At 37.0% G+C, this 27,741-nt stretch overlaps 1 protein-coding gene across 2 annotated transcripts in view; it reads right to left on the bottom strand.

Moving 5' to 3' along the window:
• Positions 1-958: 958 nt before the first annotated feature.
• hip1rb (huntingtin interacting protein 1 related b) overlaps positions 959-27,741 on the bottom strand; it is a 59,604-nt gene continuing 32,821 nt past the window's right edge. The window contains exons 23-32 of one of the 2 annotated variants that reach the window (XM_046841446.1): positions 25,498-25,608; positions 25,031-25,089; positions 24,514-24,544; positions 24,340-24,402; positions 23,031-23,131; positions 22,786-22,891; positions 22,255-22,378; positions 21,693-21,754; positions 21,314-21,535; positions 959-1,831 (exon numbers count right to left, since the gene is read on the bottom strand). In XM_046841446.1, coding sequence (XP_046697402.1) covers positions 1,745-1,831; positions 21,314-21,535; positions 21,693-21,754; positions 22,255-22,378; positions 22,786-22,891; positions 23,031-23,131; positions 24,340-24,402; positions 24,514-24,544; positions 25,031-25,089; positions 25,498-25,608 — 966 coding nt within the window. In that variant the 3' untranslated portion in view covers positions 959-1,744. Of the gene's footprint in view, positions 1,832-19,064; positions 19,321-21,313; positions 21,536-21,692; positions 21,755-22,254; positions 22,379-22,785; positions 22,892-23,030; positions 23,132-24,339; positions 24,403-24,513; positions 24,545-25,030; positions 25,090-25,497; positions 25,609-27,741 lie in introns of those variants that run through there. The other variant, XM_046841447.1, reaches the window with a different exon arrangement.

The following is a 27,741-nucleotide window of genomic DNA, read 5'->3' as shown; positions in this document are numbered from 1 at the left end:
AAATCCGGATTCTTGTTCAGCACAAAGCCAATGCAAGTAATCATTTTACCAACCAGTTTAAATGCGTGATTAAGCTCGAGCTCCTTTATTAAGGTGAATTTGAATTTCTTGATAATTCTAGTTTAGGTTGTGGTTATTTTGAAGTCGAGTTTGCCATTCCTTTTCTTACTTTTTCTTTCTTTCTTCTTTTTCCTTCTCTTCCTCCTTTTACCTATTGTTAACTTTTTTTTTTTTGTATGTTTGTGTAGTTAGTTCTTTGTTGTGTTTGTCTCAATCATTAAAACGGCGTAATTTTTATAAGTGATTGTCCCTGAGTGCCGCTCACATTTCAAAGTCCCTGCAATATTTGATCGTAATACATGCTTTATTACTTGTACGGTATAAATTAAAGGGGGGGTCACGTCTTTCTTGGCCGAGGAGATACCCCTTTTATAAAATTAATAAAAGATTATATATATACCCCTAATATATATATTATATATATTTCAAAATATTTCCTAATATATATATATATATATATATATATATATATATATATATATACTAATATATATAGTAAGATTTATATATTAATAATTATATATATATATATATATATATATATATATATATATATATATATATATATATATATATATATATATATATATATATTAGGTGGCACGGTTCACAAAACCCACAGTTCGGTTCGTATCACGGTTTTTGGTTCTGTACGGTTCTTGTTGTTATTTTTTTCTTTTCATCTTTAACAGTCCAGAAATTTTCTTCAGCATTTAATATATAGCTTATTAGCTTAATTATCCACAATTTAGGATACAGTATTATTTTTGTAATGTAATCATGCACTAACTGAATTTGACTTGACTTTAAGCACATTATTGGGACCATCTCTGAGTAAAAGCTAGGTGAGATTTTGACACAGCAAGAGAAAAGACATTGATGATGACGCTTTCCGTTTATTTGGCAAAAAAACAAGGAGAATGTGTATTGTTATCTCTACAGGAACTTGTGCCTTTTTAGCACACAAAGACTGAAATTAACTTGCATTTATCAAACTGCCAACTTCAGTGTAGCTCTTACAAAGAAAAAGAGAGGAACTCTTACAAGCTCTATCTTTTAAACAAGTCAAAATATTTTAAACATTAATATATAATATAATATAATAATATAATATAATGAGGCTATAACAATAGCAAAGGCCATAATCATAAAGTTAAGCATAAGTTTAACCATCTTAACACAAAAACAATATAAACAATGCTTCTATTCCCTGAGAGTGAGGATACATTTCTTTCACTTGAAATTGAAGTGCAGTATTTGGAAACTAGAGATTAAAGTGCCACTGTATATATTTAGATATTAAAAACAAAATGCTGGCTATCAAAATTGCTATAAAATGTTGCATAAAAAAAACACTCCTCTGTTCACCTAATTTTCATATTCTTCTGCAAGAACATCAGTTTGTCCACATTTTCTGCCAAGAGGCGAGACCTACTTGCAGTGACTATGTCCCCAGCCGTTGAGAAAACATGTTCACTTGGCACAGATGAACCTTGAACAACGAGGTTACGTTGGGCTAACTTAGCAATGTGAGGATACTTATGCTCATTGCTCTTCCACCATGCGAGTGTGTCTTCATCCACAGAGATGCAGCCTGTGGCCTTGTATGAGGTGACCTCTTCATGAATGATGTCTGACAAAGGCTTTGTTCTTCTTTCCTCTGTTTTAAAAATATCTGCAAATACTATTGCATGGCAGATTTTTTTCTGGGGAGTAGAGGTCTCTGATGGCCCTGGCTCAGGAGCGGTCCTTGGGCTTCACTGCTTTGACCCTGATGAGTATATGACAAAATAGACATTTTGGAAATGTTAATACAGTGGAACCCACTTATCTCAACCTCGGTTAACTCGAAAACCCTATTAAGTCGACGTTTTTGAAGTGGAACCGCCAAATTCTCGCTTTGTCTAAGCATTTTTTATCGGTTATGTCGATTTTTTTATGTCGAACCCTAATATCTCGAGCACAAGGGGGGAAAATTTGCCTTTTAATGTCAGTTATCTCGGTGCAGCCGCAGAAGAACTCGAGAAAGTGGCGGAAAAATTAAGTCTTACAGATGCTACAGGTGTTGTATTGTATACTGGTGAATCTCTGCTGTTAGTTAGTGCACATATGCCTTTTGTTGTTAAATGTTATGCGATGAACGGGAGGCGAAAGCAGAGCTTGGTAGAAGCGCAGCGCGGAACATGGGATGAGCAGCAAAAGCATAGAATGAACAACGGCAGGATCGGGGAAAAGTGCCGGTGGGAAGGTACGTACCGGGATACGCATGCGCGATAACAACGACCGCCGTGAACCAACATATACCAACAATAATGGACGGTGAGAGTGTGGAAGTTTAAATAGGAGCTGGTGATGATGCTAAACGAGCACCATATGTGCGCAATTGAAGCCGGAGCGTCAGAGAAAGCAGCCGAGAAAACACCTGACACGCCGAAGGGGGCGCCGAAGAGGGGCTTGGCACATGGATTCCTGACAGTTAACAAACATGTACTGTATGTACATTTTTATAGCATGCCTTCATCAAACAAATCGTGGCAACGCTGTTGTGTAAAAAACCCTCCAAAAACACGTGCATGCACATTCTCATTTATTAACGCACATCATGTACATAAAGAAATTTCAAGCACGTTAATATATTGCCGCCATATTGATTTTCGTTTATCTCAATCATTGGCTATTGCCCTGTCCGACTTATCACTGAGAGGTTGCTTAAATGCTGCGGACAGTAGTTGTTTCCTAACCACCTCTCACCTGTTTGTGCTTATCGACACATTAGTGAAATGTCTTCTCAAATGAACTGTCATATTAGAAGTGTTGCCATTAGCATATTGAATGCATTTTGTACAATGCTTACACACAGTCGCAGTTCTATCTACTGTTTTAATTCTGTTGTCATCGTAACAAACATGAAATCCAAAATGTTCCCACACCCCGGATTTGAACGACACCGGCACATCCGCCAACTCCGGCAGCCTTCATTATCTCCTCCACTTGCCCACATCAAAGTTAACCCATGGAATTCTGCTGGACCAGACAACATTCCTGGCAGCGTGCTCAGGGAATGTGCACAGCAGCTAGCGGATGTCTTCACCGACATTGTCAGCATCTCCTTGAGCAGCGCCACTGTTCCTACACGCCTCAAGATGACGACCATCATTCCCATGCTAAAGAAGTCTACTGTCACCCTCAATGACTATGTCATGAGGCACATCAAGACCCAGCTTCCACCCGTACTGGAACCCATGCAGTTTGCGTATCATCCAAACCGCTCCACTGACGATCCCATCTCCACAACCCTCCATCTGGCCTCCAACCACCTAGACGACAAGGACTCGTATGTTCGGATGCTGTTTATAGACTTCAGCTCAGCATTCAACACAATCGTCCCTCAGCACCTGATTGAGAAGCTGAGCCTACTGAACACCTCCCCCTGTAACTGGATCCTGGACTTCCTGACTGGGAGACCTCAGTCAGTCCGGATTGGAAGCAGCATGGAGCCCCCCAGGGCTGTGTGCTCAGTCCACTGCTGTTCACTCTGCTGATTTACGACTGTGTAACAATGCACAGCTCGAAACATATCATCAAGTTCGCCGATGACACGACCGTGGTGGGTCTCATCAGCAAGAACGACGAGTCAGCATACAGAGAGGAGGTGCAATGGTTAACAGCCTGGTGTGGAGCCAACAACCTGTCTCTAAACGTTGACAAAACTAAATATATGGTTGTTGACTTCAGGAAAGACAGAATGACCATTCTCCACTGATCATTGATGGATCCTTAGTGGAGCTCGTCAAGAACACCAAATTCCTTAGTGTTCACTTGGTGGACAACCTCACCTGGTCACTCAACACCAGCTCCTTCACCAAAAAAGCCCAGCAGCGTCTCTACTTCCTGATAAGGCTGAGGAAAGCTCATCTCCCTCCCTACATCCTGACCACGTTCTACAGAGGGACCAATGAGAGCATCCTGAGCAGCTGCATCACTGCCTGCTTTGGGAACTGCACTGTCTCAGATCGCAAGACACTACAGAGGATAGTGAGGACAGCTGAAAAGATCATCTGAGTCTCTCTCCCCTCTATCATGGACATATACACCAGCCAACAGCATTGTGGATGAAGACACACACCCTTTACACACACTTTTCACTTTCCTACCATCAGGGAAGCGGTTCCGAAGCATTCGGGCCTCCACATCCAGACTGTGTAACAGTTTCTTTCCTCAAGCCATCAGGCTACTCAACAAACAACTGAACTGAACTCACACACACACACACACACACACACACACACACACACACACACACAAACAAACTGTGTGACTGATCTGTACATACTGGACTCAACACACACTCATACCCACTTTGTGTGACTGATCTGTACAAACCGGACTCAACACATCACACACTTCGCACACCCATGATTCAGTACCACTCACACTAATCATTACCACAAAATGTAAACATGCCCTTTTTGCACATCTTCCGGGATTGCTGCTATTTGTTCTTTTGCACAATATTCTGTCTACATTTTAATTAATGTATTTTTTTGCTACGGTTCACTTTATTGTGATTGCTGCTATTTGCTCATTTGCACAATATTCTGTTCACATTTTTTGCTACTGTTCACTTTATCTCGTTACAGCAGGTTTACTGGCGGAGCTATTTTGTGTTTTGTGTTTATACTTGTGTTAGTCACTGTCTTGTGTTTACTTTTTGCACTGTTTGCACCATGTTGCACACATGCACTTTATGTGGCAAGGATTTTTCTACTAGTCCTTGACCCTGTGTTTTCTGTTTCCGTGATTGTTGTTTTATGTTGTTTTATGTAACATCAGGGTCCTGGAGGAACGTTGTTTCATTATACTGTGTACTGCATCAGCTATATATAGTTGAAATGAGAATAAAAGCTTCTTGACTTGACTTGACTTTAAAGCATTCTGCTTTAAGTTTAAATCTAATTAACTGATCTTCAGTCTTAAAGTTTACATTCTTAAACATAAACCTTCGTTCCTTGTTTTTCCTCAACTCAAGCATTTATTCTGTTGGACACCTTTCTCTTTCTGAGGTCCTCACCTTGCTAACCACCTATGGTCTGCATCAATTTCAGCTAAGTGAGCTTTGTAATTTTGCCTGAATATTATATATTATAATACAATTTCCAATTTCCATTCTAATTGTGTCTTTTCATCTTCAAGAGCCTGAATTACTTGACCTATTACACAAACATCTGATATATCATGATCCATGTTAGTAAGCTATTTCGAATCACACTATTCTTTAAACAGTGATAAACTATAATTACATTTATAAATCACTCTATCAACAAAATTACCAAATGCATTTTTTTTTGTTTTAACCATATATGAACTATTATACAATAAAACATTTTGCACTTGTTTTTTCCGGTAAAATATTTGTGGCAATTAATCAATTTGTAACTTCTTATTATGTGTGTGTCTCCTTGTGCTTTCGGTGTTACACAACAGGTTTTAAAAACACCGCACACTGTTCCCCTGTAAGTGTCCCTATTACAGAATTATTATGCAACTGAAATATAATTTCCAAGTGAGTAATCCTAATTCTACACATTTTAATAATAAACAATAAAAAAACAATACCTTTCTATAAAGTAAATAACTGAAATATTTAGAAGAAAACATCTATCTGTGACAGCTACACATCAGTGTGGATTTTTGCTGATAGCTCATAGTTCCACCAAACTACTAACGCAGAATAATCTGTAAAACTGATGAGTCGCCTGATCTTTGTTGATAACTAATGTAGATGATGAACACAATGATAAAAGGATAACACTGTATGCCTGTTAGAGAACTATTGGTAAGCTCTTTGTACTTTGGGCTACAAAGACAGAGAAAAAACTCTTCCTCAGAAGAAGAAATTACTCCTATTTGATCAAGAGACATCTTTAAAAGCCTTTCTAACTGTTTAGGATGATAAACATAAAGATAAAAGACTGTTTGCCTGTTATAAAACAATTGGTACTTTGAAGCTATTGGTTTTTTGGTCTACAAAGACAAGACATTACAATTATTTGATCATAGGGTTACATTCTAATGACCCACAAATGCTGCTGTCTGAGCCATTCATTTTGGATATAGTTTTTTTTATTGTGTTATATATATTTGTATATATAACAAATATAATTATATATAAACTTTTGAGAGAGAGAGAGAGAGAGAGAGAGAGAGAGAGAGAGAGAGAGAGAGAAAAAAGAATCTGTGCTCCCTGACACCTGTGTTTTTGTGTGTCACTTGCAGGAAGCATGTTAGAGAGCAAAGGTGACTTTTCTGCATTCAACATCTTATAGAATCATAAATAATTTAGAGAAAGAAATCTAACAGATCCATGGTGTCAGAAATTAGATTTTCACAAGTAGGTAAGAAAGTCACGCTAGCCTTAAGGTGTTCTAAGGGTAATTAGAATCTATCTCTGATTATAACACAAGTTTTCTTCTTTTATGATTTTTAAAATTAGTAGAAGTGGCAAGTCTGAAATCAAACATGATCACAGTATTTCTGTGCAATCTTTTGTTGGAAAAAAAAATCTATCATTAAGGATAGACTAACTTCGCTATAAACAGGTAAAAAAAAATTGGTGGACATTTGACTTGCTGGACAATGCAAAACCAAAAATACAGCTGTTTCCTTTTGAGGTTTTGATGCACAGGCCATTTCCTTCCTCATGGACTTAAAATAACAATGGTTTTAATTTATAGGAGATTTGGACATGATTGTCGGCAAGCGTTAATTGAATACACACAAGGTTTAATTGAAAAAGGGTTCCTGATAAAGCTCCTGCTCTCTCCCTCAAAAAAACCTACTCATACATTTTGACCAGGTGGTGCTGTTCCTCTAAAATCCAAGAAAGTTTAGAGAAGCAGCCTTCTAAGGAAGGCCTATTTGACAAATAATTTTTAATGTGACTGCCTGATAACTGTGTGCACAAATATTTGAGAAAGTTGGCAGGACTCCCACTTGATAATATAAAATAAATAAACAAATTACTAAAAACAAATAAACTTTTATGTTTTACTGCACAAAAGCAACAATGGCAACTAAACTAAAATAAAGCGATTTACAGGCACATGAACGGAAACGAACTCACGCGTGGTTCATGCGCGGGAGACTACTAGAGCACACCGAGGCAAAATGTCTAAAAGGCACGAGACTGATGAATCACTGATTGCTACAGATATTCAAAAAGGAACAAAACGTTGGCCTGTTTTTATTTTATTTTATTTTTTAAGATATTGTTCAGTATATATTCTATGTTCTGAAAATGTCCTTGTTTATTTCCATGCTCATCTTTTACACAAAACGTCAAACTAAAATAAAATTACCTATACATTTTACCTACAGGCTTTTGCGGGTGGGAGCGGGACAAAACTTAAATACTGGTGGGAGAGTGAGAAAATAATATATATTTTTGTGGAAACAGACCACATGTTGCACAAAACAGAAGGAATAAAATAAATGCATTAGCTGTTTTTTAGTTATTTATTCAATTCATAATGTTTATTTTGGTTCTAAAAACATACTCATCAGCTTTGAGGCTCAGATGAATAACAGTCATCGGGTATAAATGTCAGTCAGGTGTAATCAGGTGTATGGTGCAAGTGTAGTTCAGGTTTAAATTTCTATCCAAACAGATTTCAGCCATCACATCACATGTTGCCAGGGTCAAATTATCTCCCTTGAGCCTTTACAGTCAGCACCTAAGCTCCATGCTGCTTGAAGCATTTGTTTTAACCAATCCGATTGAAATTTGCCCACTCTGAGGACCTCTGATGGCCAATAATGTCTGCATTTTCATGTCATTTGATTGAATGGTCATTGAGCACACTAGTCAGAGCTCACAACTCGCATATGTAGCAAACTGTTCAAGCTCAAGTATATTCGCATGAATTCAATTTCATTATATTTTCATGCTACATTCCATATTTTCATTGTAAGAGTGTGACAGCAGTGAAGAAACTGATTGGTCACAGACACACTTACAAGGACATTTACAAGATGGAGTTTTCAAGAAAAGCTGGACATTGTTATATTTTTGCTTATGATTTTTTGCACAAAAACACACATTGCCTTAATTTAAAATCACCATAATGCATTGGGTTAATACTGATGCTTCTGCTAGCGATGAAAAACCTCTTTGTGGGAAGAATAAAACTGAGAGAAAACAGCTTTATGAGGTAGTGCAGGAAGAAAAGTGTCAAGCAGTTCTAAATGTGTTTAAAAATTATATGGGCATCACTGGAGTTGTCAACTATTCATTAATGGAGACATATAAACTTTTCTTATTATTTGCTGTCCTTATTAGCGTCATTAGATTATATTTCGCTTATTTAGGTTAGAGAGATTACTGACAGTAGTGCACAAACCATAAATTCATAATCACTATACTGCAGAGAGTGGTAACTTGCTGTGACTGTGATGAAGTGTTCTTATTAAGTTCTGCATGTGTGTGTGAAATGCTGCAAACAAAGTTTTTGCCATAGACATTTAAAATTCCTTGCAAACTAGTATAAATGCAATTTTTGCTATTGTATATAAAGTTCTTTAACCACACATGATTCATAAAAAAAGAGTAATTCAGCTGAAGATGTGAAGGTCGATTGACTAATGAGATCAGTTATTTGAGTCTTTGAATTAAAGTGTGAGATATCGATGTAGCTTGGGAATTTTATTTGTAGAAAGTGCATTTAAGCCCTCTGATTCATGTGCATACATTATATGTGCCATGGTATTGTAATATTGATATTGAGCATGTGGACAGCAACAAAAACTGTTTATCTCCCTTAAAGAAGTCTTATTGCTGTGCTTGGCACTGTATCTTTCCGGCTATGTCCCTACACTATGCTCTGCTCCAGACTGCTGTCTTCTATTGGTAACACACTGATTAGGAACACGAACCTAATACAACCATGCTTCAAAACAACTGAAATGTCACCTTAACATTTACAGTTAAATTTGATGTAACAGTATATGACCTCATATACCTACTTACATTTAAACAGGTGATCATTTTAATGGGATCATTAGCATTATAAACTAGGTAAAAACAAACAAGTCATATTTTGGCTACAGATAAAACAAACCAAGAAACATTTACGAATTTGTTTACTGACTTTTACAGATTGGAAAATAAAACCTTTTTTATTATTATTTAAGAAGCAAAGAAAAAAAAACCCACTACAGCCCATGACTTGAGTCTAATGTCTTATGCACTTTCATAGCAAAAATATATCAGCTGTTATAATGTCATTTATAAAAATTAAAAAAGATCGCAAATGATCGCAAAACCATTCAGAATTCAGAGAGTAAGCACGCACATTAAACAAGTCTGCCGTTTTTCACAGTGACTAATGAAATTGCTTTGACGGGGCATTGCATTCTCGACAAATGTTTGTGATTGGTTTTGCAGTAATGCTCCAATCTAATGCAACATCGGCAGATTTACTCTTAAATATAACACTTTTCATTCATTTCATATGACACTCAAATCATGACACTGATAATAGAGGTTGTGCAGTGTCAATTTTGCCCCAAGTCCCTGTTAATTTCCAAACCTGGTGCTAAACAACATTAGCAGTGTCATGCACTGCAACAATTATGCAGTGTAACAATTATGTAACCTAAAGACATAAGTATTATTAACTGACCTCAACATGCTTGTGCAGGTTTAATGACTAGTTTTTATAAGCTGCCAGTTTAGTCACCTTTGTCAAACATAGCTTATACTGCATAATATAGCTCTTGCCTTTCTTGAAAGTGAATTCAAAGTGGATGCTTAAATATGCCTCCTTTATAAGAATTCAATGGCATTAAGCTTTCAGCTGGGTCTACATCACTGGCATCCAGGGTGTTGCTTGGGTTTCTAGGCCACCTGGCTCATTTGTACTATGTGCACCAAGGCCTCATCCTCAGATTATCTGATCTTCTTGCTACATGAAACAACAATCTATCATTAGCATAGTAATTATTGCATATTTAGTAAGACACAATAAACTTATTAAATTAAATTAAATTAAATTAAATTAAATTAAATTAAATTAAATTAAATTAAAAATTATTTGACTGTGGCAAGTTTTTCCTTGCCAAAGTCACCCCAGGCTTGTTCATCAGGGATAAACAAACACAATTCCCTTTAATTCTTAAGTTCTGTGAAGCTGCTTCAAGACAATGTCCATTGTGAAAAGTGCTACAGAAATAAAAAAAGAACTTAAATATTATGTCAGTGATTCTGTCATTGAGTATGTTGACGAGGACAAGACTGGAGATCACTCTGTCATGCTGATTGAGTTAGAATAACACTAAGGTATAAGGAAGCTTTAAAATTAGAGTGGTGCTTGAAATTGTTGTTCTTCCTCTGTTAATCTACCTCTGTTAAAATGTACCTGCAAGGAAACAAGTGCAGTGTCAGGAATCCGCCTGCCACGCCTCCTTCAGAGGCTGCCTTTGCCGCTGCGCGCTCCCAAGCACGCAGCGCAAATCGCACACAGCTGAAGCACGTTATCCTCTCATTTCCTGCCACCATATAAACCACTCACTCACCCACATTCCGGGTCCGTTATTGTACGTTCGTGCGTGGTCTTGCAGGATTATGCTGTGTGTGTTCGCGCTTGTGCTTCTCCCGCAACGTGCCTTCTTCGCCCGGACTTCTCGCTCACTCCACGGCCGCGTTCGGCTTCCCCCGCGCGCCTCGGACTACCGACGCTTCCCCGTCGCTTCCTCCATAACGCACCGTGGATGTTTATTATCTGAACTGCTCCGTTTCCGGATTATCCCGAACTGCACGGGTGTTTTTGTGTTGGCTCTGCCCTTGTTCAAATAAAGTCTCTGTTTGCCGTTACTCCGGCTTCCGCCTCTGTGCCGCGCATAACATGCAGAAACCATTGCTTTGTACAAAAAGGGATTCACAGGCAAGGATTTTGCAGCTAGCAAGATTGCACCTAAATCACCCATTTATCGGATCATCAAGAACTTCAAAAACAGAGTGTTGTGATAAAGGCTTCAGGACACTTAAAAAAAACATCAGGGACAAATTGCAAAAGGCAACTATTTGCCTTATGGCAATTTTTTGACTTGTGGCTATACACTTACAAGTATTTAATCACCCATCCAAATAACTGAATTCAGATGTTCCAATCACCTTCATAGTTACAGATGTATAAAACCAAGCACCTGGGCATGCAGACCACTTCTACAAACATTTGTGAAAGAATGGGTTCCTCTCAGGAGCTCAGTGAATTCCAGCGTAATACCAGGATACAGGATGCCACCTGTGCAGTGGCATCCCGTCCAGTCGTGAAATTTCCTCGCTACTAAATATTCCACAGTCAACTGCTGGTGGAATATCAAAGTGGAAGCGATTGGAAACAACAGCAACTCAGCCATGAAGTGTTAGGCCACGAAAAATCACAAAGCGGGTCAGCAGATGCTGAGATGCATAGTGCACAAATGTCACCAACTTTCTGCGGAGTCAATTACTACAGACCTCTAAATTTCATGTGGCCTTCAGATTAGCTGAAGAACAGTGCATAGAGAGCTTCATGGAATGGGTTTCCATGGTCAAGCAGTTACATCCAAGCCTGACATCACCCAGTGCAATGCAAAGCATCGGATGCAGTGGTGTAAAGTACGTCGCCACTATACTCTCGAACACTGGAGACGTGTTTTCTGGAATGATGAATTCAATGTCTGGCAATCCGATGGATGAGTCTGGGTTATGTGGTTGCCAGGAAAATGGTACTTGTCTGACTGCATTGTGTCAAGTGTAAAGTTTGGTGGAGGGGGATTATGGTGTGGTGTTATTTTTCAGCAGTTGGGCTCGGGCCCTTAGTTGCAGTGAACGGAACTCTTTTGGTAACAGTTTGGGAAAGACCCGTTCCTGTTCCTGTTCCAAAAGGACTGCACACGAAAGCACAAAGCAAAGTCCATAAAGGCTTTTATAGGTTAGATTGCTGTGGGAGAACTTTGGCTGTACTGACCTTAACACGATAAACATCTTTGGATGAATTAGAGTGGATACTGCGATCCAGGCTTTCTCAACCAACATCAGTGTTTCACAAATGTGCTTCTAGAAGAATGGTCAAAGATTCCAGTAAACACACTCCTAAACCTCATGGAAAGCCTTCCCAGAAGAGTTGAATCTGATATACAGTGGTGTGTAAAAGTGTTTGCCCCCTTCCTGACTTCTTATTTTTTTGCATGTTTGTCACTTTAATGTTTCAGATCAAACTAATTTAAATATTAGTAAAAGATTACACAAGTGAACACAACATGCTGTTTTTAAATGAAGGTTTTTATTATTGAGGGAAAACAAAATCCAAAACTATGTGAAAAAGTGTTTGCCCCCCTGTTAAAACTGTGGTTTATCATGCCTGTGTTCAATTTCTCTAGCTACACCCAGGCCTGATTACTGCCACACCTGTTCACAATCAAGACATCTCAAATGGGACCTGCCTGACAAAGTGAAGTAGACCAAAAGATCCTTAAAAGCTAGACATCATGCTGAGAAATTCAGAAACAAATAAGACAAATAAGAAAGTAATTGAGATCTATCAGTTTGGAAAAGGTTTTAAAGCCATTTCTAAAGCTTTGGGACTCCAGCAAACCACAGTGAGAGCAATTATTCACAGATGGCAAAAACATGGAACCTTCCCAAGAGTGGCTGCCCGACCAAAATTACCCCAAGATCAGAGGCCTCCCATAAAAAAGAGACGGCAAAAATGGTCTGCATGGCAGAGTTCCAAGACAAAAACCACTGTTGAGCAAAGAGAACATCTTTATGATCCCCAAGACTTTTGGGAAAATACGCTGTGGACTGACGAGACAAAATTTTTACTTTTTGGAAGGTGTGGCCCATTACGTTTGGCGTAAAAGTAACACCGCATTTCAGAAAAAGAACATCATACCAACAGTAAAATATGGTGGTGGTAGTGTGATGGTCTTAGGCTTTTTTACTGCTTCAGGACCTGGAAGACTTGCTGTGAAAAATGAAACCATGAATTTTCCAATTAATTTTCCAAAAAATCCTGAAGGACAATGTCCAGCCATCTGCTCGTGACCTCAAGCTGAAGTGAACTTGGGTTCTGCAGCAGGACAATGATCCAAAACACACCAGCAAGTCCACCTCTGAATGGCTGAAGAAAAACAGAATGAAGACTATGGAGTGGCCTAGTCAAAGTCCTGACCTGAATCCTATTGAGATGCTGTGGCATGACCTTAAAAAGGTGGTTCATGCTCAAAAACCCTCCAATGTGGCTGAATTATAATTCTGCATAGATGAGTGGAGCAAAATTCCTCAGCGCTGTAACAGACTCAATGCAAGTTATCACAAACACTTGATTGCAGTTGTTGCTGCTAAGGGTGGCCCAACAAGTTATTAGGTTTATGGGCAAACACTTTTTCACACAGGGCCATGTAGTTTTGGATTTTGTTTTCCCTCAATAATAAAAACATTCATTTAAAAACTGCATGTTGTGTTCACTTGTGTTACCTTTTACTAATATTTAAATTTGTTTGATGATCTGAAACATGAAAGTGTAAGTATAAAGTAAAGTGTTATTCTAAAATAACAAGTTACTAAGGGGGAAAACACCTTTTCTTTTTTTTTGTAGCTGCAAAGGGTGGGCCAACATTATATTTAACCCTATTGATTAAGAATCTGATGTTACTTCATTTAATTTGCATGTGAAGGCAGACAAGTGAACACTTTTGGCAATTTAGTGTAAGTGACTTAAGTGGCTTGGGGAACAAACCATAAAAAGTTTGGGTCCATTGCCAGGAAACTCCCCCCATTAATTCCATTAAGAACTTTCAAACTGACAAACTCCAAGCATTGCTTATGCAAGAATGAGCTGCCATCAGTAAGAATTTGGCCCAGAATTTGAATGACAGCATGTCAGGGAGAATTGCAGAGGTCTTGAAGAAGGTCTGCTCTAATGTAATTGACAGTAAAATCCTTTGACCATTTAAAATGCTTGTAATTATACTTCAGTATACCATAGTAACGTTACAAAACAATCTAAAAACACTGAAGCAGCAGATTTTTTGAAGATTTTATATTTGTGTCATTCTCAAAAGTTTTGCCATGGCTGCTTTTAATCAGTCATTACACACTTATTAATTCACCTACTGAAAAACCCCTTTACTGTCAACCAGACTGAGCCACAGAAGCACATATTTGCAATACTAGTACAGTAAAACCCCGTTGTACGAGCAACCTATAGTACGAGCAAACTGAGATACGAGCAAACTCGCTCGCAAAATTTTACCCTGTTTTACGAGCAAATTTCAAAGGCACGAGCAAACCCATGCTGCCGGTTCCCCGTTTTTGGCGGAGGGTCGCATCAGTCGCTTAGTTGATGACGTATCACTCAGTCGCTCTCATTGTTCAGTGCAGCAAAAACATAACTTTTTTAGTTTTATATTTTTATTTCACTAGAAATCTTGAAGAATTTCTACCAATAAACAGTGATGGTGCTGTGAAAACGAAAGTAAATAGAAATACCATGGAAACCGAGAAGGTTATGAGCCTGGTGTGTGTCTCACACTCGCAATCCACCACTACCACATGAGTAAGTGTTATATTATATTTACATTACAGTAATGTGCAGTGTATTTGTTTGTTAAAATAGGCTACAAATACTTTATAAGTGCAGAAATAAGCGATCGGATGAGATCTCGGAACGGATTAAATCACTTTTACATTCATTCTAATGGGGAAAATCAGTTCGAACGTACGAGCAAATGGACCTACGAGCAATTTTCAAGAACGAATTAGGCTCGTACAACGGGGTTCCACTGTATTTGCAATATGTATAAAGACTACCTGTGCAGAGACTACCTGTTATAACTAGGAGTATTGAGACAATTCATGTATTATATACGTATGTATGTATGTATGTATGTATGCATGTGTGTGTATGTATGTATGTATGTAATTGATATCAAAGATCATCATGATGATTAAACTTCACCACAGACAACTATATTTATTTTTAGAAATCTAATAAATTTCAATTCAGTCCTATTTGTATAGCACATTTAACAAGAGACATTGCCACAAAGCAGGTTTAAAGAAACAAATGAATTTCATGGTCTATGGTCACATTTACATAACACAGTTTGAGGTGTTACAATTGTAAAGTTTTATCTAGTTTAAGCTGAGTTTAAAAGTTTAAACTGAATGCCAGATAAAACCTTATGATACTAATTCACAACACATTAATGACACATTTGTTCTTTTGTAACAGTTTTTCACTGTGGTTTTGAGCAAAGCAATATGTGACAAATCACACATCCCCCATCACAAACATTTATTACTCAGAAATTTACAGTACAGTGAGGTCTTCAGACTTAATTCACTTATATTAACAGATCTGGTATTTTACAGATGCTAAATAAAAAGAGACTGAAAGAATTGTAGCAACTTTCCTTTTTTGTAAGAACCTTTGTCAAAGAATTGAAAACCTTAGATCATTTACTACACACTTTACTATGTACATATTATCTCGTAATCCTCCACTAAAGAAACATTCTAATTTTGACCTTGAAAACAGTAAAAAAGTTTAGCTGTAACATGTTTTGTAAAATCATTTTTTAAAAGCTTATGGCAATGTGCCCTTAGCACCAGTCAGAAGTAATCTAATCTGTGATTTTCTTTAACCAAAACAAAGCCATGCTAAACCAGAATCAGTTGTAAAAGAAAGACCCAGCTGTGGAAATTATGGGTAAACAAATTCAACTTTCATGTATAAAACAAAAAAGTGAAGAATAGATACTTGTGATTTATCTACATTTTGTAAACTAAGTAACATTCAAAATGTGCTTTTTTTCATCTTAAATAAAATTAGTTTACATTTTTCATTGCAGTGGTCATTTTTTTCAGCACTGAATCTGTTTTCTCTTTTTTTTAGGTGAACTTTAAACAGAGCATACTAATAAAGCATACACTTTTGTATTTATGTGAAATCTATGGAGCAAGATAAGTAATAATGTAACAAACAGTTTTTCAACAAATTAGACCTTAGACTGCCGATGTATAAAGAAAGGGAAACATTTTATTATTCTATTTGCATAATTTTGTTTTATAACAAATTTGTAGGCAAGTTAATTTATCTTTACATCATTGTAGTAATAAAACTTGACATAATTTGAAGCCCCTGTCAAAACAATTACAAATATTGAAAGAAAATGCTGCGTGGATGTAATCAGCATCAAAATTGATTTTGACCCCCAAAATCTTTTTATATTAACAATAATAAAACATTTCACATACAGTTAGGTTCATATGTATTTCTTCTTTTCTGGTGGCATACAAAGTCAAAAATATTAAAATTGTGTCAGTGTCCAAATATGGACCTTATGTATAATTACAATGTTAAGTAAGTAATCCATTACAATGTATTAATAGAACTACAGTATTCTAATAAGTTTCATGTAGAACCCTGTCATTCCTCCCACTCACCACCAGAGTGCACCATGGCTACAAAGACTGTTTTCTATTGGTCTACTGTTCACAGAAGCCCCTTACCAACCAATTACCAACTCCCCCTTAGTCTGCAGGAACAAACTCACATTGTTGTGTATTGACGTACTAATGGGTTCTATGTTTTGTCTTTGTCAGCCTATGGTTGTATTGCCACATAAACCAAGTCTCATGTTTTCATGTTCCATTGCTTCCACGTAGTTGACATAGGACGGTTTACCTCGTTTGTGATTGTTTGCTGCCTGCCACGACCTTTGCCTGTTTTTCAGGTTTACCCTTTTTGTCTTATCTTGGATATATCTGCTTGCTGTTGCCAATCCTTGCCTGTTTTTACCACTCTCATTTAACAAAAGCCTGCATGTGTATCCTTCACTATGTCTCCACATCTGTCACTCCATCCAAAGTCCTAAGTCCAAACCCTGAATTACAATTAGCAATTAGTGTTTAAACAATACTATAATACATTGAGGATTTTGGAGAATGTTTATATTGAAATGTGATTTATTGATGACATAAATAAATATGGTACAATTAAAAAGATTTTATGTGTAATTAAGGATAAATGAAAAGGCCGTATATTTAAATTTTCTTTGCACTGTTTTTAACTAGAAAAAGAATTCACATTTTTAGTCGGCAGCCGGTTTTCAAATTCTCAATTATCTTTACAGTTAAAAACATTTAGGGTAAAGAAGTTGCTGAAGATGCCTAATCTTAAATGGTATTTTTGTAGCATTGATTTCGTTAATACCAAAAAATCCCATCCAATGTAAAATTGGACAATTGGGGCAAAAGAAAAACGGCAAAGGCAAAATAATAATGGTCTTTATTTTGCACTTAATGCAAAATTAACCACATCTGGTCCTTATCAGATTTCAAAATTAAGTAAATACAACCTCAGATGAACAACACCACATGACACATTACAAAAATCATGCTGAAAAATGAAAACCATATGTAAAAAAACTAAATAAGAACACCTTTACGTTTTTATAGTATATAAGAGGCTAAGCGGGAATCACATGCAGCAAATCAAATACCTTTATTTATCTGATCATGAGCAAATATGACCACCTAAATAAAAGCTTTAGAAATTTGCTTGTCGCAGTATTCAGATAAGCGTTAACTTAACACTAAGAAGGAAATACTTCAGCAATTATCTTAGGGAGGCAATTGTTGCTTAAAAAAAATCAAACAAAATTTAGTGAGGAACATATTCACAAGTGGAAAACAATCAAGACAGTCAATATATCTTCCCTGGCATGGAGGTCACAGTCCAAGGTCTGACTGTGCAATTCTCAGAAAAATTAAAAAAAAAACCAGATTTACATCTCAGAATCAACAGGCTTTAGTTAGCAGGTTAAATGTGAAAGTTCATTATAGTACAATTAAAAAAATATTCAACAAGTACGGTTTGTCTGGAAGGGTTGCCAGGTGAGTGCCTCTTCTCACTAAAAAGAAGACGGCGGCTCAGGTTTGCAAAGTTGCTAAACAAACTGCAAGGCTTCTGGAACAATGTCCTTTGGACAGATTAGACCAAAGTAAAGGTGTTTGGCTATAATGCACAGTGCCACATTTGTGAAAAACCAAACACAGCATATTAACACCTTAAACCAACTGTAAAGCACAGTGGTGGAGGAGTGATGATTTGGGTTTGTTTATCAGAGGCCCTGGGCAGTTTGCAGTTATTGAATTGGCCATGAACTCCTCTGTATACTGAAGTATTCTAGAGTCGAAGGTGAGACCATCTGTTGGATAGCTAAAGCTTGACCAAAATTGAGTCATGCAACAGGCCAATGATTCCAAGCACACCATCAAATCGATATAAGAATGGCTGAAAAAATCATAATCATGGTCTTGCAAGGGCCTAGTAAAAGGGGCGAGAGACTGATAAAAGTCATATAGAAAACGACTGCTTAAAGTTATTGCTGCTAAAGGTAATTCTACATGATATTATAACATTGGTGTACACAGTTTTTCACATATGGCTTCTCCATTTTAGCTTGATTTTTGTAAAATGAATAAAGATGGTGTAATATGTCATGTGTTATTCAGATGTTGTTTACTTAATTCTAAAACCTGATAAGGACCAGATGATTTTTATGATGTCCTAAAGTTAATAGTGTTTGTTATGAAAATTAGTTGACATAGGCTTTAAACAATGATTTAAAGTGATTTAACAAAAACACCAGCTTTTGCTTTATGAGGTCTATTATCTTAACTCTTTAATAATGTTGATTAAATTCATTCAAATATTTTAAACAAGGTTATAAATGATTGTCTACCATATAAACACCAACCCCAAATAATCAAACAAACAAATCATACAAAAAAAACCCAAAAAATTAAAATACAACTTAAAACCATTTTCTAGGATTTGTATTAGTGGCCCAAGAAGCCATATACCTACATAAGTGTTATATATATATATATATATATATATATATATATATATATATATATATATATATATATATATACATATACATTTTAGACTGTTTCTAATTATTTGAATACCAGAAACCATCTTAGATATGCATCGATAGTCTGTAAATTCATTAAAAAATATATTTTCTCATAGACAGATAGATCTGTCCGATAGACAGACAGTTACTTGTTAATCTCCTAAAACATAAAAAAAATAGAAAGAAAAGGGAGAGAATACAGGGTTTAAAAAAAAAAAAAAAAAAGGTTGTTCAGCAAATTGAAATCCGGTTTGATGAACTTCATCCAAGGGATATTTACCTAAACTGAAAGGTATAAATCACAATTACACAATTACAATGCACTTAATAAAAACAAAACAAAAAAGCTGATCCTTTATGGCACTGCATGCAAATAGCTATCATAACTATAATCTGTTTTATTATATCTACAATATAATCTGTTATGCATATCTCACATTTCAGCAACCGTTTTAGTGTATCTTCTTAAGGGGCAATACTATAGAAATGAAACTTGGATATATTTTAGAGTAGTCAATGTGCAGCTTGTATAGCAGTCCTCTGAAAATAACTCAGCATACAGCCATTATTGTCTAAATAACTGGCAACAAAGATAGTAAGTGATAAGTGATAACAGCTGTACATCTTTGACAATGCAAAGCGGCATTTCCTATTCATCATGTTCATGTTTTTGTCTGCTTGACAGGACAATACAAATTTGTGTATCTTGTATTAGAGCAGTTAACATTTGGTGCTTTGAGTACAATTCTGTCCACTGGATGTTCAACATGGCACCTCATGGCAAAAAGACTCTCTGTGGATTTGAGAATTAGAATTGTTGCGCTCCAAAAAGATGCCAAAGCTATAAGAAGATCAGTAACACCCTGAAACAGAGTTACAGTACAGTGGTCAGGGTCATACAAAGGTTTTCCGAACGGTTTCCACTCGGAACACAAGAAAGCCCGGAAACATGCAACATGTTCAAGAGCATGAATTACTGTAACCAGGTCCTGTGGTCTGATGAGACTAGGATAAACCTGTTTGGCTTAGATGGTGTCTAGCATGTGTGGTGACACCCTGGTGAGGAGTACCAAGAAAACTGTGTCTTGCCTATAGTCAAGCATGGTGGTGATGTCCATGGTCACCATGGTCATTTATGTCTTCAGACCTGAACTCTACAGCTGTGGGGCATCCTCAAGCAGAAGGTGGAGAAGTTTCATGTGTCTAACATCCAGCAACTCCATGAGGTCATTATGGAGGAGTGGAAGAGGATCCCATCAACAACCCCTGCAGCTCTGGTGAATTCTATGCCCAGGAGTATTAAGGCAGTGCTGGATAACGATTGTGCTCACACAAAATGCATTGACACTTTGGACACAGTTTTGACATGTTCACTTCGGGGGTATTCACTTTTGTTGCCAGCTTTTTTGACAATAATGACTGTATTAGTTATTTTTAGAGGACAGTAAATCTGTACTGCTATACAAACTGCAGATTGACTATTCTAAAGTAGTCATTTCTATAGTATTGTCCCTCAAGAAGATATTCTAGAATGATTGCTGAAATGTGAGGGGTGTATTCACTTTTGAGAGATACTATACTATAATGTACTATATTATATTATATAATATATTATAAATTATATGAAATTATATTATATTATATATCACATTTAGGGCTGTCTTGGGATTAACCAAAACTTAATCGCTCATTTGTATCTGTTCTAAATGTACCTTATATTAATACTTTTTAAGCTTTTAATACTCTAATCAACATGGGCATTGACAAAATTTGGATGCTTTATGTAAATGTATGTTTATTATTATTTATTTTTAATATTATTATTATTATTATTATTATTATAAGTGAAACCATATGCAACATTAAGCATGAAGAAAACATTTTCTTGTAATTTTTTAAAAGTAATTATGGTATTTAAATTATGTAAATCATCAGGACACCAAATGGAACTTTTGCTATGTGTGTGGCATCATGGCATATTTTGATGCTTGATTTGAGACTTGGCGCATCAGTAAAACAATTGTTTAGTGATTGAAAATTTTTTCGGGGGAGATTTTTTTTTATTTTTTATGTCTGAGTAAGTACGGATGTCGTGAATAAATGTGTTGCATTAAAGTTTTACATTTATTTATATATTTTTTAAAATAGTCAAACAGAAATGATTGATGCATTAATCGCGACTTAATAAAAATTGTGCCGTCTATTGGGTTAAACGCATTACTAACCCGTTAATTTTGACAGTCCTAATCACATTATATAACAGCTTGTAAAGCCTTACCATGCTTTTTGTAGGAATGTTTGGTTTCTGAGCAAGAGCTGGTTTCTTCATTAATGTTGGTTTGGATGGTTTGGGAGAGGAGGGTAACGCTGGAGAGAGAGCACTGTCATCTTGCTCTAATTGTTCCATAGAAACCCCTGCTATATCATAGTGCTTTTTACGTAGCTCCCCAAGTCGTAGGCGCTCATTTTCAAGCATGCTTTCCAGCTCCAGGACCTTCACCTGAAACAAATTAGATCATACGGAATATATATATATATATATAATTATTAATATATAAATCTTACTAAATTAAACAATGTGTCATAGCTTTAATATACTTTATAAACCATGTAATTAAAAAAAAAAACTGAATAAATAACAACGTTGGAGAACACACCTGAGACTCCATTTCCTCTTTCCTCAACTTGATCAGAGACATCCCAGAAAAGTCCATAGTGTCTATATATGAGTAAGAGATAAAGATGTATATAGCTGAAAATTTTTTCCCTAATTATAAATAAAGCATGTGAACATGTTGCAAGTAACCTTTATTTGCCTTATAAGATACCAGAAAATACAGATATTATGGTAGAATGTATGTATGTTATTAAGATTAGTATTAGTAATACCTTTAAGCTTTAAACACACTTGTGGACTAATATTTTTTAATCAATGTCTATACAACTGAAAAGGTAAGATAAGACATACTGTATGTTAAAATAAAAACATTTACTAATTCTCCCAAAAATGTTACTGAACCAAAAATTTCACTGAAAGTTGTATTTAATTAACAATGCAATTATTCAAATATTTGGCGTGTCATTTAAGTAATACACTCCAGCAGGAGCAAAACTGAGTTTGAAAAAGCATGCATGAATTTTACATGGATGTTACTTTACTGCACTGCATCTTTTGCTTCAAACAAACAAATGCAAGCATATTTATATACCCAGATATACCTTTTTCCTCTATCTGTCCCTGGCCTGTCTTGGTCGAAGCTACCACATTAGCAGCCATTTCATTTACATGGCGAGAGGCTTGCTGAAGACTCAACAATTTTTTACTGCCTCGGTCTGCTTTTACCTGTAAAAACAAAAATATGTAGTCACAAAGAATATAAGTAATGTAAAGTAATATATGTAAGAAAATGTTACATTTAGTTTTATAGTGGGTACAATATTGCAAATATTCAGGGTTTTTTTTCTTTTTTTAATGATGCAAAACAGACAGGTGGGTAAATGTTATCCAAGTCACAGCCACATGCCGCAATCCACTTTTTGTACAGCTGTTTATTACTGCTTTGCAGAGCAGCTAAAAACATTCCAAAAATTTTTAAAGTGTTAAGTCAGAAAGCATACATATTTGCAACTATTATTAATTGACTTGCCTGTAAAGTTTTTTAACAATATAAAAATCTGCAATAATGAATCCATGTATTATAATTATTATTATTATCATCATAAACTAAAAAATTATTGTTAGTCTCAAACCTTGGAAGCTGCAACAAGTTGTGCTGTGCTGGCTGCAATTTCATGAGAACAGACAATAAGCTCTTCGTACTTGCCCGTGTGTAACACCACTTTATCAGCAGAATCACTAAAACGGAAAAAGTTTGAAAGCATAGACAATTCCATGGTCTTATTGGAAGGGTAGCTCATTATAACTAAGGAAGCATTAGTACTTGTACTGTACTGTACTTTCTAACTGTACTGACTGATTTAGTAGGAATACATACACCATTTGAGTTGCCCCCCAGCCCACTGCCTTGGCAGCTGATATGAGACCCTCAGTCCAGCGAGAATTTCTTGCATAAAACTCCTTCACTGTTGCAGCACCCTAAGAACAGCAGGAAGCAGTCACAACAAACACACACACACACTACTGTTAATATTTCACATTGGTACATACTCCTAAACTTCATTTACTAACTGAAAATTTAACACATAAATTCTAGCTGCTTTAGGATAAAAATATATATTGTGTATATTTTTTTTATTGAATATTAATATTTTTTTGATCAATATTAATATTTGTTTAACTTTTGAGCACTGTCACAGTGCTCAAAAGTTAAACAAATATTAATATCTACACCTTAAATGTGATGCAGAAATCAACAACTTTTAAATGAAAAGCAAACAAACCTTTCTTGTATAGTAAAAGAAAACATGTACAACAAGTATATACTGACAATCCATAGCAAATAACTGACAGGTGGTATTAATGTGATAATCAGGTGTATTTAAAAAATGTCTAATTAAGCAATTTAAAAAGAAATCTACCATAATTTCCGGACTATAAAGCGCACCCATATATAAGCCGCACCCGCTGAATTTTACAAATATTTTTATTTTTAACATAAATAAGCCGCACCTGTCTATAAGCCGTCTACACTAATGTACTTTACACAGGCTTTAAAAAAAGACACGTTACACACGGTGTAACCGTGTAGCCGACCAAGAAAATTGTTCACTGTCTTCCTCCTTCCTTTCACAACTATTTCTCTCGGGAGTTTATCTTTTAGCATCCTTGTGCGTTTAAAAATCATCCGGTGAAAGCTTTTCTCCCGATGCCGTGCAGCTCAGAACACAGGTGAGGTGCGTTTTTTCGTTGGTCTAATGTTATGTCACTCATTTTTTTGGCTTGAAGTTTGTGAAACCGAGAAAAACCCATGAAAAATTCATAAATTAGCTGCTTCGTTGTTTAAGCTGTGGGGTTCAAAACGTAGGAAAAAAGTAGCGGCTTATAACCGGAAAATATGGTATATATCACAACTGAATAACAATAAACTCTGCACAAACAAACTATATTGTAATTTGTTTTATTGTAAATTTTATTGTGTTATATATTTAACTAATTAAATATTAAAAGACACACAGCCTACACAGCTGAAAAATGACAAAAGAAATTCTTCTGTGTTCTCTGGTTTGCTCTGTGTGTGTGTGTTTGTGTGTGTTGGGCAGATCATTATAAAGGATAAATTACAAATTAAGTTTTGTTTTACTGCAATACTATAGTATTATAACATGATATTTTTAAAACCATACCCTTCCACTTTCAACAATCTCCTTCTGTAGGTCGGTTGATGCCAACACCAGGAGATGGATAGCCTAAAAATAAGGCAAAAGTGCCGCATAAAGAATAAAGAGAAAAACATTACTCAGAATTAAGAGAAAACAGACAAAAAACATCCATAGGAGTTGATTGTTCTTCCATCTTACCTTCATAAGGTCAGTGCAGCTATACAGTATTCTAAAAGTGAATAACAGTGCATTAAGTAACATGTGATGACAACCAAATTGATTTAAATGTCTACTATCAACAAAGGTTAATGTAAGACAGAAGAATCTGGATTAATCTGGTCAGTAAATTGATCTAAACAAATAAATAGTGAGAAGCACTGAAATAAATTGACTAGTATTTCATATTTGCCTGATATTCAGGAACAATATTTATTTGCCTTTCATTTTATCCCATTCGATTTTCAGCAGCCCTCATCACACTCCCCTAGAATGTTTTTATATGTGGTGTGAGATTAAAACAGCAACATCATTCCTTAACTCCGTTCCACCAACATCCAAATTCAATTTTAATCCCTAACTGTTAACAAAATAAAAATATATGTGACCAAATTTCGTTGTTAAAAAAAGGTTTGGAATGCAAACAAGACAAAATGTATTTGTATTCAAAGAGAGCAAATGAATAATGAATAATTCTGAAGAAGTGAATAATGTACACCTCTCATTAACTTCCAGCTTGACTCCTTCAGTGTCTCTTCTGGCCTGATTCATCATCTCCTGCAGACAGACCAACAGCATGGCAAATCAGTCGTAGGACAGATCCCCCAAAAATGACATACAATTTTATACACTCTTTTAACAGTATGTTAAGTACACCTAATTTTCCTGCCTTCTATTTTATCATAGCAAAAAAAGATTTTTCTTTGTAGGATCCTTCTTGGTTTTCGTGAGAATCAGTACTATGGCATTTTGTACCTCTCAGGTTGCTAAATATTAAGAAGAAGAAAGACACCCGTAATTATTAGCCTACAATGCCTTCATCCTGTTTTATAATTTTTTATAAAACAGAATTTTTTTCATCAACATTAACAAAGTTTCAGATGATTGTCCCATGGCACAATAATGTCTATAGGATACCATGCTCATGAAACGTTTGTCTAAAACTTGATAAATAAGTGTGCTTACATCTATTCTCCTCACAGCTTCCTCTATAGCAGCAGAAGTGGCAGCCATTTCTTTATCTACCATGTCCCCCAGCTCCTCCTTTCCGACATCTACTCCTTTTGGCCTCAGGTCCTGAGACAAGATGTAAGAAACAGAAACAGCTGAAATATATAAATACAACGAAAGAAAATAAACATATATTATATCTACCTAAATATATGCACCAGGGTTCCTGCAGGTTTCACATGTCAAAATTAAGACTTTTAAGACCTCTTCATATCATGACATGAAAAACACGCACACAAATATGTGCTAGCAACTTGCCTTAATCGATCTTCAAATAATTTTTGTTCAAGCCAAGTATCACTCAACTTGCAGTTCCCCATAGCTGAAAAATAAAATCGTGTCTATAACAGAAGGCTGTTTGTCTGTTGCTTGTTGTTCTCATTTGTAGTCATAAAACAGTGAATTATATTTGGACTAATGAAAGAAAGAATAGAGGGAACTAGATGCTGTGTCTGAACGCTTTGAACACGCAGCTGCATTGTCCATGCTCTGAATAATTTGTGTAATCAGTCAAAACTGGAGGCGGGCTGTCACCGGCAGGGTGACGTCACGACTAGAAAGTATAAAATGCATATGGAGTGAAGCCGGCGCCAGCTTCTGTAATGGAAAAGGAAGCGCTAAAGGGACGACAGAGGTGTGGCATAGAGACGCAGCGTCTCGTTCACTCAGGAAACTAGGGTTACATATGTAACCTAGAGACGTTCCCTTTAAAAAACTCGAGCTACGTTGAAACGCTTTGGGAACAAGAGTCCAATACCACCACACTGTGAAATAACACAGCTAAGTTGAAGGACAGAGGTGCCAGGAGTGGCACAGAGGTCATGGTTGTAAAACCTAACAAAGGTGAGCGGGGTGGACCAGCCCATGGCATCGCAGAGGTCTTGGAGAGACACTTCAGAGGACCAAGCCTTAGAGGCTGCCACACTCCGGGTCGAGTGAGCTCTGACCCGAATGGAGCGGGGAGACCAGAGGACCCGAATGAGGAAGCAATAGCGTCAATAATCCATCTGCTGAGGGTCTGCTTATGAGCAGGAAGGCCTCTCCTCGAAGGGCCGTAGCAGATGAACAATTGTTTCGACTTCCTCCAAGAACTTGTCCTGTGGCCATAACAGTCCAGTGCTGGTCGTGGGACAACCGAGGGTACCTTGAGGATGTAACCCAGTCTAGGGTGCCGGAAGGCACAAGCCATGCCTGGAGTAAACTCCAGAAAGGAGGGGCCACAGAGAGGGCCTGTAGATCACCTACTCTCCTCAGAGAGCAGATAGCCAGCAAGAATGCAGTCTTAATAGACAAGTGCCTCCACGAAATCTCGGCCAATGGCTCAAAAGGGAGCTCGGACAGAGCCTCCAGCACAACAGCCAGGTCCCACCCAGGCACTCTTGGTCGCACTGAAGGCCTCAGCCTCCGGGTGCCGTGGAGAAAACATGTCAGGAGTGGCCGAAACGGCGGATAAGTAGTTTAATGGTGGATGGAGGCAACCCTTTTGGGAACTGTGCCAGCAGGAACTCTAGCACTGAACCAACTAGGCCGTGGATTGGTTTGAATTAGTGCTGAGCGCACCACACAACAAACAGACGCCATCTCGGACATAAGACCTCTTTGTGGAGAAAGCTCTGGATTAGAGAATGGTCTCCAATACCTCAGTGGAGAGACCAGTACCTTGGAGCTGCGCCCCTTCAGGGGCCACAGCCACAGCTTCCACAGCTTTGGTCGGGGGTGAACTATTGTGCCCTCTGATTGAGAGAGGAATCAGAGGAATCTCCCATAAAGCTGCTTAGGGAGGGCCACCAAGTCCACGAACTCATTGAGGGCTGAAGGATAGAGGGAGAAGACCCCCCTAGACCCCTGCCTCGACAGGATGTTCACTGCTTCGCTCTGTCTCTACACTTGCTGAAAGGAAATTAAGAAACCGCTGAAAGGCGTGCTTCCGAAGCCCCCAGAGAAGGTAGGAGAAAGGGACAAGCCCATCTCCAAACCTTCTGCAAGGTCCATCAGCGAACCTCAGGAACCGGAACGCTGCTCTGCCTCAGTGAAAGCGAGACCAGAACCGCAGGGAGTGGGGGCAACCTTCTCAAAGAGTGACCGCCAGAAATAGAGTGATTGCATGGGCATGCAAGCGCAGTGCTGGCAATGGGCTGCGCTCCTAAACAAGCCACACAAAGGACTTTTTCTGACCCTGCGGAAACCTCGATGCATAGA

The sequence above is a fragment of the Silurus meridionalis genome, chromosome 27 (genome assembly GCF_014805685.1).
Source record: "Silurus meridionalis isolate SWU-2019-XX chromosome 27, ASM1480568v1, whole genome shotgun sequence".
Classification (NCBI taxonomy): Eukaryota; Metazoa; Chordata; class Actinopteri; order Siluriformes; family Siluridae; genus Silurus; species Silurus meridionalis.
Note: the sequence above shows the minus strand (reverse complement) of the source record. Positions and strands in the feature narration are given on the sequence as shown.